Source organism: Rhipicephalus sanguineus, chromosome 2 (genome assembly GCF_013339695.2).
Source record: "Rhipicephalus sanguineus isolate Rsan-2018 chromosome 2, BIME_Rsan_1.4, whole genome shotgun sequence".
NCBI lineage: Eukaryota > Metazoa > Arthropoda > Arachnida > Ixodida > Ixodidae > Rhipicephalus > Rhipicephalus sanguineus.
In genome coordinates, this window is record NC_051177.1 from 59091680 (window position 1) to 59103919 (window position 12240).

The 12240-nt window shown below is 48.6% G+C and overlaps 1 protein-coding gene across 2 annotated transcripts in view; it reads right to left on the bottom strand.

The window, feature by feature from the left end:
• LOC119383042 (putative polypeptide N-acetylgalactosaminyltransferase 10) overlaps window positions 1-12240 on the bottom strand; it is a 143996-nt gene that overhangs the window by 12171 nt on the left and 119585 nt on the right. For both annotated transcript variants that reach the window (XM_037651020.2, XM_037651021.2), the window contains 3 exons: window positions 6996-7362; window positions 5435-5684; window positions 1746-1946 (listed from right to left, as the gene is read on the bottom strand). In XM_037651020.2, the coding sequence (XP_037506948.1) occupies window positions 1746-1946; window positions 5435-5684; window positions 6996-7362 (818 nt within the window). The remainder of the gene's footprint in view (window positions 1-1745; window positions 1947-5434; window positions 5685-6995; window positions 7363-12240) is intronic.

Consider the following 12240-nt stretch of genomic DNA (forward strand, 5'->3'; position numbering starts at 1 on the left):
TCGGGCATCTTGCTACAGGCCGCTTTTAAGGGCAAGAAAACAGCAATTTACGCTTCAGCTTGGGCCTTTTGGGAGCCTCCGGTGAAGGGAAAGATTCAGGGTAAGATTCACGTGTTAAAAAGCCTCGTACAAACGCCGGTCACGTGCGCCATTAAAAATAGAAAAAATACTTTAATAAGAGCTTTCTTTCTTTCTTCTTCGTTTTTTTTTTTTATCGCGGTGGCGCGCGTATACAATGCTGGCTCTCATTAAAAGCGTATGTTGTGATGGAAACCACTGCGAGTAGCGCATATTGAATCAGCCGTAAAATGCGCCAAGTTGCATTGGCAGACACGAAACGCTACTGCTTTTGACCTAGTGTTCTTCGAATTGTTCGCATGCCGTGGATAAATAAGGATTATTAATAATAATTGTCGGTATTTAATGTCCCAAAACCACGATATGATTATGAGGGACGCCGTAATTGAGGCCTCCGGAAATTACGACCACCTAGGGTTCTTTAACGTGCACCTAAATCTAAGTACACGGGCCTCGAGCATTTTCGGCTCCATCGAAAATCGAATGCCGGATCCATCGAATGCCGGAATTCGATCCAGCGACCTTCGGGTCAGTAGTCGAACACCATAACCACTAGACCACCGTGACGGGTACGCACGCAGAATAGTTAGGTGCCTGCTAACGTTTGAGGATTGGGCAAGTTAGCTTCGCATCCCTACGGCATCCCTACGAGTCCAACGTTTATATAGTTACGGCACCCTCTCAGCCTTGCGACGAGCTGCACGGTATTAAAGTAGCGGTGAAAAGAGAGCGCTGTGTGGACAGCAAAAAAAAAAAAAAATATATATATATATATATATATATATATATATATATATATATATATATATATATATATTAATAATAAAAGGCAGTTCCAGGAACCTTGGACGTTAAGGTTAAATAGCAGGAAAACTACTGCATCTGCTTCGAAACGTAGGGATATAAAAAAGCAAAACACAAACAGCGCAATTAACGAACATTGCAGCATAGCACGCGAGTGAAATATGAGAAGTGGCGCAACACCTCATCGTTTATCGTTCTTCTTGCTCTTTCTAACCACGGAAGAGAACGCAAACATAGAACCATGGCTGTAAGAGCCTGTCACACGCAAGCGATACACATCCTATATCCCGACCCAGCATCGCTTATGTTGCAATAGCTAGCTACATTAGGCACTAATCCGATGCCACGACAACGCAGTTTTTCCTACCTATAAAGTAGGAATAAACGGAATGAGAAAAAGAGAAAAGAAAAAACGTAATAATCGAGAAACACGGAAACAACTACACCTCGTGATTACCGTAATCGCAATGGAAAAGCCGCCACCCGGCTACTCTACACTATCAATCCCGTCTAAATAAATAAATAAATAAATAAATAAATAAATAACCTGCAACGTACGGCGCCCGGTCAGACAGTCGCGAAAAGCCGGGATAAAAAACGCACGCTCTCTTTCTATAGTCCGGTTACCAGGCAGCGCAGACTCACTAACGCCACTTTCAACATAGTGCGCGTGCGAAGACGGCGTGCACCACATCAGCAGCCTTCTGGGGTCACCTTTGCACCCGCAGAAGATCACGCGGCCACCAACACACGGGTTACCACCTCGAATTTAAAATTTAATCGAACCATCACGGAAGACGCATCTCCAGCGTCTGTTTGTAACAAGTCATCCAATTATGAAGGATCGTGGCGTCACTGCTCACCTCTCCCCACGCGTAGTCGGGCGGCTCGATGGCCGGGTACTTGGAGGGCTGATCGAAGGCCACGTTCTCCATGAACCACTTGAAGGACTTGCACTTGAGCCGCTTGCGGAGCTCCTTCTGCGCGGTCAGGTCGCCGGGTTCCAGGTTGCGGTAGTGAGGCCGCCGCATGTACAGGTACTCCTTGTACTCGTCCATCCACACCTGCACAGCGAGAAGACGACACGAGTGCGGGACTGAATTATTATATCCTTGACGCCGCAGTAATGCCGATCACGAGATATCTGCTACCCGCCCATATGCCCTTACGTTCGCAGCTGTGGGCTGTAAATGCGTAATCGGTGACAAAAGCTTCGTTTATTATTATTAGAGCGAACCTAGGTTCTGGCGGATCGCGTCCGCGAACAAAACGACGCGTAAAACAACAATTTGAGGCGCCACTCGTCCCCTCACCACCACTGATGTCTATTTCACAACAGTCGCGATATTCGGCGGCGGCACTTCACGCCAGTAGTTGTGCCCCTTTGCCTTTCCACGTAGAGATCGCGCTAGCGTTGCTATCAGTAGTGGCCCTTTGGAGTCGCTATGGGACGGACGCGTGTCATTCGCTCGGAGGAAGAAGAGCGGGAATTGAAGGAGCGCCATCGAGCGCAGAAGCGTGAATGGGAGCGAGGACGACGTGAAGCCGCTGCCGCAAAACGTATACAGCCGCAGCCGCTGGATTCGCTGGCTTCCATCTACACGGTAGTGGAAGGGCTCCGATTTCTTTTAGCGGTGCACAGTTGTCTTTCTGTCATCCATCGTTGCATTTGAGTGTTATAATAACTGCACACAGACGGTAATGCCGGGGCATTGTAATCAATTATTGGACAACGATCGCAATCTGCTAGTCCCTTTCCAATGGCAGACTCGCTCTTTTTATCACGTTTCCACTGGCGTCTATTCGTTCGTACAATTTGCCTTGAACGAGCTCCAGAATTGTGGTAAGACAGTTTTCGCAACCAGTGGCCGAGGGAGGAGCTCTGGTGGTTCCTACGGCATGCTCCCATCCAACTTCCTCGTAGTTTGAAGGAAAGTGCGAGGAAATGACTCCCATAGGACCAGCGGCGAGCCAGTGTCGTCCTGAAAGGCCACGCTTTTACGAGCGTCCCATGTACGACGCTGAAATCAGCGAAACGGAAGGAGCCGTGTGTTCCCAACTAGTAAGAAAAAGGAAAAAGATGGAAGAAGCGTCGTGCAGCACCCTGCGCCATTCCGATAAAAGCCGTCGGGCAAGCGAGACAAAAGAAAATGCTGGGCTAGCTCATACGCCCTCGCGACCGCAACGTGGCGCCCAGACTTCGAGACACCGGGAGAACGTGACGACACGCCGCCGTTCAAAAGCTAACGAAGGCGCCGGGGAGTTTAGAAATACTTCGTTAATTAGAAACGGCGCAATCGTGAGACAATAAACGAAAACGCAGAGAGCACGGGACGCCATTATGGTTGTCCGAAAAGGAGAGAGATCGCTTGCCTAGTTGATGATGCTCGATTAGATATAAACCGAAATGAAAATGAATAGGAGAGCAAGCCGCAGGTTGACGAGAGTACGATTGACTACCCTGCCATCGGACAGTACATAATAAAGATAAAGATAAAAGCAAAGATGGAAAGGAACGATTCTAAAGACACGAAATAATCAAACATCCCAAATATCAGACACACTTCAGTCCCACGAAAGCGCTAAAGAACCGCGCAAAAGGGGCTGATAATAAACAGATTCCTTCATCAAGTCCACCCGTTTGCGACTGCCTTCTCGTTAATTATTACGTGCCCTGACTGAGCGCGCGCACGCTATGTACGCCTCGCAGCCGACGCGACGGTTCAGAAGATTAATTACGCGGAATAAAAGCGAGAATCATCAAGTGAGCCCACGATTAATTGCCGTCACTCTCGGGCATCGTTCCTTTTCGGCCGACAGAACGCGTCCAAGCGAGAGGCTACGTGCGTCGTATTCACACGTGACGTCGGATTGCAGGGCTCGCAGCAGATGGACATCGGACTCATCGTTAGCGAGGAAAACATTTCCGCGCTGGGGCCTCTGCGCAGTACGTTAAGCGAAAGAACCGAAGCAGCAGGAGCAATCACACTCGTACATTCCAAATTCTTGCGCTAATGAACGAAAGAAGACAAGCAGCATGAGGTAGTATAGTCGCCGACAACATTTCTTGGCGATGAAGGATAGGCTACGGGGCCGGAGCTTCTGCACACGTACTGCCACGCGAAGTAGTCCGGTTTGGCACGCGTTTCGTACCGTTGTGTAATGTGATGGCTTCGCGGCACAAGCATTGTATACAGTTTGCTTTGTCTGCTTAGATGGCCATCTGTGGGTGAAGTCCGTGGCAAGTTTCTTAAACGAGCGAAACGAAAAGCCAGAACGTGACGTACGCTCACCTGCAGACGCTGACGTCATGTATGTAACGTTTGAGGTACACGTAAAACGCGCGACTTTCTCACGCATGCAAAAATGCGAATTTGCAACGTATAAAGTAAAACAGGTGTAAGTATGTACCCGATGTGTGCTTCGTACTGTCTCGAAAAGCTTCCTGTAGAAAATTAGAGAGTTTGATTTTGTTTCTCACGCACAAAACACACTAATGGACTTGTGGGACTGCAATAATTAACAGCAGCGTTCGCTTCATTGCCACGAAAAGTTGTCCGTGAGTATAACTTGACAGGGTAGTCCAAACAAGAGCACATTCTTGCCGGGCAACGTCGGTCTTTTTGGGCAATGCGCGAATGGACCAGCGTTTCACTTGTTTCTGTCAAGTCCCACAGGGCATGTCAGGCTTGTCAGACTCTCCGATAATGTGCGTCATAACTCCGTTGCTTGCTTTACTTCAATACGGATCAAAGGAGGTATAATATTACCAACGTATGGCTTGCTACATTATATTTCGAACCGGCAACGTTTTTATGGCTACTCTGTTTCGCAGTTGCTTCTCTGACCACAAACCAGATTGGCATAAAATATGAGGAAAATAGAAATTTGCCAAGTTAAACTTGGCAAACCGACCGACTTGGCAAAGTGTCCGACCGGAACGATATGTCGCACTGGAGAGAGGGCTTCGGTCAGTACGATAACTCGGACATTCAGAAAAGAACAAAAAAATCAGTAGCAATACGGCGGTAAACCCGACAGCTCCTATTTTACTTATATTTACATTCAATTACCTTTATTGTAAACACTACCGAACATTAGCTAAACGTTTTGGCGTTTGCCAGCGTCCCCGCTAACGCGATAAGAAAGCACCACAGCGAGCACGTATAATGACGAGGTAATAATGGCAGCATCACGGTGTAAGAAAAAATATTTTTCTTACACCGTGGGCAGCACTAATAAGAACGTGTGTCTTATCCTCTGACTCGAAGGCTTGGCTGCTGTACGGGTCATTCACTGCAAAGGTAAGCATCGCGTCGAACAAGAAAAGTGCGCTGAGAGCGTTTTCTTAATCCCGGCAGACGCATTCCGAGCAGCGGAAGGCACCGAATACTGTGCCGCCTGCGGAAGGGGGTGCACGTGAGCAGTGCATCTTTCTGCCAACCATGAACTGTAACAGCGCCTAATAGCAGCGTGTTTTCTTACGTCTCTGTTTCTCTGCGAAGCTCTCGATAGCCAGCTATAAACTATGAAGCAGTCACGGCACACTTACCTCGGCTACACGGCGGTAGTTTCGGCCGACGAAGTCCCCTATGCCCGGGTTGGGGAACGGGGCGAACTTGCGGTAGATGTGTCCCACACGGGAGCAGGGCGCGTCCACCATAGTTCCGCCGCATTGCCAGATCTTGAAGGACAGCTCGTACTGCTCACCGCCCCACACGTCCAGCCCTTCGTCGTAGCCACCCAGCTCCCAGAAGTAGCGACGGCTTATGGCGAACAGGCCGCCGGCCATCACGGGGCTCCTGCGCGTTGAACGAGTCGCGTTTACCGAGGGCGACGTCAAGCGTCAACACACGCAGCGAACAAGCCCGGTAAAATGGCCCTACGAGACGTTTTACCGGGACTCTACAGGGAAACGTCCAGTCAGTACCCTCCGAGGCTGGGTTTAGCTCTGTATTTTAATACTATTCGAGGCTACGGCAGACTACAACGTAAAAGTTGGGCCAACACGCGGCACACGATTGACCAAATGCAGAAGTGTACGTACAGTGGTGTAAGGTGAAAGTAGCGACAGAAATGCTGCTTGTTCGCTCTATTACATACATTCTTTCTTTTTTGCTCAATTCTGGCCCTCTCCGCGAATGATTATTGTTACTTTTTTTTGTTATTGTTGCAAATGGATCTGACCTGACGAGCACTCATTTGTGTGATTTAAGTTAGACTGCACCGCAGAACGGCGAATCACACTAAAATATCTCGGGTTTTTACTCCTGCCTTGCGTCGGACAACATTACATCAACTTCATTCCCAAGCCTCCACAGCATCAGACGAAAGTACCAAACATTCCCAGAGACACTGTTTATTGCTTTCAGATCATGGACGTCCTCCCGTGTTGGTATTTCACTTTGCGCTACGCCAATTAAAATCAATGAAATCGTCAACAGTGAAATTACGAAATAAATTCGAAGATGTGCCAAAATACTGAACGTCGATGTTTTTCCAGCGCTTAAGCGAAATAGGAAAAACACGTGCAGACACGGAAAGCAATAGGGACAGTAAGAACGCTGAATCCTTGCAGTCCCGCCGCGTTGTTACTGTCCCTTTTTTCTTTCCGTGTCTCAATGTGTTTTTCCTATTTCGGTTATGCGCTGGAAGAGCATCGAAGTTGAGTATTCTAACTAGCCCAGTAAACTGTTTTAAGTTTTGCTGAATTACAAAACGTAGGCCATGTTGCGACAAGATCATGTTGAATATTAAAGGAGATGCGTCACTTTAGTCTCACTCACTCACTCACTCACTCACTCACTCACTCACTCACTCACTCACTCACTCACTCACTCACTCACTCACTCACTCACTCACCCGCTCTCTCACTACGTCAGATGCGTCACTCTAGTCTCACTCACTCACTCACTCACTCACTCACTCACTCACTCACTCACTCACTCACTCACTCACTCACTCACTCACTCACTCACTCACTCACTCACGGACGCACATGTAATGATTTTTGCAATCAATCCCTCTGCCGATGGTGCCGTTTTAATAATCCACGTGACTACAGAGAAAGCAGGGCAGCGCGGTATGCGACGGTGAGATCTGAACGCACGCACTTGAAGGGCTCGGTGGGGTTGGCCAAGTCCTCCGAGAGCAGCGGCAGCCTCTTGTAGTAGAGCTCCCAGTCGAAGGAGCCCCGGGCTCCTTCGTCCTGCGCGCGGTAGGCGAACGTCTCGTAGTCGATGACGTCGATGAAGGGGCACACCACGGTACGGTAGTCCTGGGCGATGGGCTCCAGCAGCGGAGGCAGCCAGTTGACGTTGGCTTCGGTGTGCGAGTCGAGGAATATGAGCACGTCGCCCGTCGCCTGCCGAGCACCCAGCAGTCGAGCCCGGATGAGGCCCTCTCGCCGCGTCGCACGCACCACGCGCACCTTGTTCCAGTGCTTGGCGATGTAGTCCTCCAGGGGCTTCTTCAGCTGCTCTGCACGGGGTGAAACGACAAAGACAGAGTCAGCGGGTCGGAGAGAGAAACGCAGTGCTCAGCAGCACAAGGTCATTGGCAACTGAGCTGAGCGGTGGCGCGCTCGAGATAAAGGTTTGGGTGATAAATACGTCCCGAAACCTTCCAGTACACTGACTTCAAAATAAGTGGAAACTCGTTATAGCGAACATTGATATAGCGAATTATCGGTTATAGCGAACTAAATACGAACTTTGGTTTGTCGCGCTTCATTACAATGACATTCGTTCTTTTTATAACGAAGCTGAAAACGTGAGAGCCGCCGCGATATCGGCTGTAACGAAGAAATATTTGCTTCGCAGGAGGCTAAAAACTCTAAAGAGAACATACAAAGCAAAGTAAATGTTGAAAGACAATTCGCCACCCCATTCTAGCAAAGCCTAGAATGATGCGTTTTTGTGCCTATAGAATTTTTGCGCGAGCCAGATTGCCGATTTGTAAGAGCTGATATTTATCTCTACGTTTACAACAAATACCGGATATAACGAACTATTTTATGGCCCCGATGCTGCTTCGCTATAATCAGATTCAACTGTACGCAACAGTAGCGTAGCCAGAAACTTTTTTCGGGGGAGGGGGGAGGGTAACCATACTTTAGGTATATTCGTGCGTGCGTTTGTACAGGGTGTCCCAGCTATCATGCAGCACGATTTAAAAAAAGAGGAACGGCGTTACGCGAATCAAACCTACAGCATATTGTTCCTAGTACACTAGAGTAGCCACTGCTATTTTTTTCGTTAATGAGGTTTAATTAATTAGTCATAATTATATTTCTAACTCGACAAGTACTCGCCTAATTGTCAAAATGTCAATGAGGCGTATGTAGGCATGTTCAAATGGCATCTAACTGCGCTACTTTCAACAACGTGCTAATTGCGCGCTCATTTTTTTCCGCTTGATCAAGAAAGCCCGCGAAATATGAAAAGTGACACGTGACTAGAGTGTTGCGCGCGTCGGGAACCAGCGCCCTCAAACAGGCTCCCTATGAGGCAGACAGTATCAAGGAAAAAATGCAGAAAGAAAAAAAAACGCATCGCCCTATCTGCCACTCCCCGGCCTAAGAAACGCACCGCTTGGTTTTACAGTCAGGCCGTAATAAGAACACCTGCCGCGTTATCAATAAGAACAGTCGGCCGTGAGATATGGATGATTGCGGCGTATTATCGAACGGATTGAATCCCAGCGAAATTGCACGCATATCGCTGGCGCCCGACCTGTACCCTTGCCAAAATGCGGAACGCTGTCTTTCGCAACAGGCAACAGGCAAAGCGGTTGTTTGCAGTAAGCTTATTTCAGGGCGCTGGTTTCCTTTGCGGGTGGGAGCGTAGTCACGTGTTATTTTTCATATTTAGCGGGCTTTCTTTATCAGCCGGAAAAAATGAGCGCGCAATTAGCACGTTGTTGAAAGTAGCACAGTTAGATGCCATTTGAACATGCCTACATACGCCTCATTGACATTTTGACAATTAGGCGAGTACTTGTCGAGTTAGACATATAATTATGACTAATTAATTAAACCTCAATAACGAAAAAAATAGTAGTGGCTACTCTAGTGTACTAGGAACAATATGCTGTAGGTTTGATTCGCGTAACGCCGTTCCTCTTTTCTTAAATCGTGCTGCGTGATAGCTGGGACACCCTGTATATGCGCCTGTATATACACACATGCAGAATTTAAAATTTTCGGGGGGAGGGGTGAAGGGTTTAAACCCCCTAACACCCCCCCCCCCTGGCTACGCCTGCGGCACGCAAACCAGCTCAGCGCACAAACTATCGGGGGCCCATATTCACAAAAACGCCTTACGCTAAAAATTTTCGTAAGAGAATATTTCAACCAATGACGATGCAGGACACATCATTAGTGAAGCCGGTTTACCAATGGGAAAGCGACCTTACGAAAGGGAAGTTCTGTGAAGTCGGCCCCAGAGGGGATCTATAAAAGCCCCAGAATATACACGCAGTTGGCGCATTAACCTGCAAGGCGTGAAGATATGTATCCGTACAGCTTTATTTACATTTCCTCACGTAGTGTAAGGTCTCGCATAAAGGCACCGAGTTCGTCATCGTCGTCAGTATTATCATTGCCACCGTGATATGCCGGACCGAATAACACTCTCGAAACGTTCGCCTTTCGTAATTCATCGTCTACGCTTCCTGAACTATTCCCCAATGTAAGTTAGATTCCTTGCCATTTTCCGGTTTGCCCTCTCCTGCGTCAACTAGTTGACTTCCCTAAATCGATTCGCTTTCGAATCGCCTCACTTTTATCGAACCATTTCATCTTCTAGCTTTCCGAGTGCGCTACTTTTCCACAGGCAGCGACTCTGACAGACCATCGATTACGAGGCCTTTCAAATTCTTCCTCTTCGTCTAAACTGGAATATCGACTAGCTAGCCCCGTTTGCTCTCTAATCGATGCCGATGTCGTTTCGTCTCTTACTGGTAGGCTTGTCACTTTCGTTTTTCCAACGCTCGTCACGCTGTACTCATTCGGCGCTAACGAAGAACTAGCGCCAATAACAAAACGAGCTAGTCAGAGAGCTGAGCGCATCTCGTTACCGAACTCAAGTCTCCAAAATAAATCTTTACAGCGCACTCTGAGCAGGCTTCACGATGCGGCACCGCGTTTTTCCTGCACGCGATCATAAAAGCAACAGCGCAATAAAACCGGAACATGCTTTTTTTTCTCGTATATACCTTTTTTTTTTTTGAGGAATACAATGATGTTTGTCGGGGCAAGTACTGCGACCTATATTTTGCACCGAAACGTCAATACCATTTTGTAGGTTGTTTTTCATAGGCCCGCTTATACAGATAAAGGCGATTAAGCTCAAGTCGAACGAACACTGGTGCCACCCGAAAGATCGCCAGAAGAGAAAAAAGCAAAGAACCATGATTGATTCGCCCCGCATCCAGAACGCGATAAGGCCACGCTTAACTCGATTGAATGAAAAAAAAAATTACACCATCTCCCGCTAAAGGGGACCATGAGGCGATGCGAAGCCGGAGCACTTGCACGATCGCGTTCCGTTGGCGTTCGTTGGGCATGCTACCGACCTCGCGTCGTGGAACGCGAAGAGGGACGCTACGCGCGTCGTATCTTCCATCTAGCCTGGCCGTTAATTCTCACAGGGCGAGCGGGGAACGCGGTCGACAGGCGGGCGAGAGGGGGCAGCGTAGGAGAGGAGAGAGAAGGGGAGGGGACGCGCATGCGCTCGAGCTCATCACGGCGTTGCGCAGGAGAGAATTTCGGCATGTCTAGCCCGCGTTTCAGAGGAAGAGTGCAAAGGGGGAGGGGAGAGGGGTACGGGAGAGGGGAGGGGAGAGGAAAAGTGGAGAGGGAAATTGGAGAGGGGAAGGGAGAGGGGAGGAGAGAGGATGGGTGGAGAGGAGGTGTGTGGAGAGGGTATGCGCATGCGCAGTAAGGGTGGTCACGCCGCACACCACCACCACTACCACCACCACCACCGGATTGAGCTCCGCCTTAAGATACTTCGCATCTAAAAGTGCATCCCGTATGGGCTAAATGAAGGCAGCAAGGCAATCGTGATATTAGCCTGGCTTCGCTCGCGATTGTGTTTATGTCATGCCTTCTCTATCTCTGGCGGCTACAGCACGATCGCTCCTACAGATCCCACTAAGGACGTAGGAGCCGGTAATCGCACCTTGTAATGACAAAAGCATTTGTTGTATCTTTCTCCACAAGCCGGGAAAGGATAAAAAAAAAGAAGTCGAGACACTAGCGGTCAAGCCGAACGAATAAACAAAATACGAGAAAAAAAAGCGAGCTGAACTGAAGCGCACAGTAAATATGAGAGAGTAATGAGGGTCGCGATTTTCTTTTCATTCTTCTTACTTTTTCTTTTTTTTTAGACATTTCCCGGTGGCTGCATTCTCTGCTGCTGCTGCTGCTGCTGCTGCTGCTAGTGGAACCGAGGGCTCTCTCGACCAGGTCACAGCGATCTCTTCCTCTTTAAGAGATAATTGCGCCAGCAGCTGTCGCTAATGCAACCGTACGGGCCACTCGCCGTGCTCGGATTGTCTTCGGCACTGGCTGTAGCGTCGCTTTATGGACCCGTATCCGGCCATCTCCGGAAGCAAAAGCCCCGTCTCGTTACTTTCATCCTCCCGGCGATATCTCGTCTCGACGCCGCCGATATGACGTTACCTTTCACTCCACCAACCATATACTTGTATTATATTTTTTCTTCCTCGATCATCGCCCACATTACTCGTCGCTCGGTTACTCGTCTCCTTTTTTATTGTTTCTTTTTCTGCGCCAGTGTGTCCAGACTGTGTATAAACGACACCCATATCACCGCTACTCTTTCCGTGCGCAAGAAGGAAGCATGCTCTTGTTTTATTCTCGGGGGAATGTCAACAGAACCCGTACGATGTGTGTAGCTTCACCTCGATCCTTCGTAGAGCAAACGAGACGGGCCGAGATAAAAAGGATCGATAGAAGAAAGCACAGCCCCGGAGGTTCATTTTTTACTTTTCGTCTGCGGCATCACTTCCTTGCGCTACTTGGTCGACGCATCCTGTCGGATGTTGATAAGCGAAGCAAATTGAGGGCCCTGAGGGATGTCTGCGTATCGTTATGACGATTTTGTGCCCGTTATGACTTTAACGGCCCAAGCGCGACACGAAATCCGGCCGCTATCTCTAACACAGCTTGTACCTAAGAAAAAAGGTGCACTCCGGCAGCACTAACCATCTCTTTCACGTCCAAATCCTCGACGGATGACTTGTTAGAGATGTAGCACCGCGCATATCAGTGATTAAAACCCATTCAAACGTGGTTCCTTCATAGCGAGAAGTTAGCAAGTCGGAGCAAAG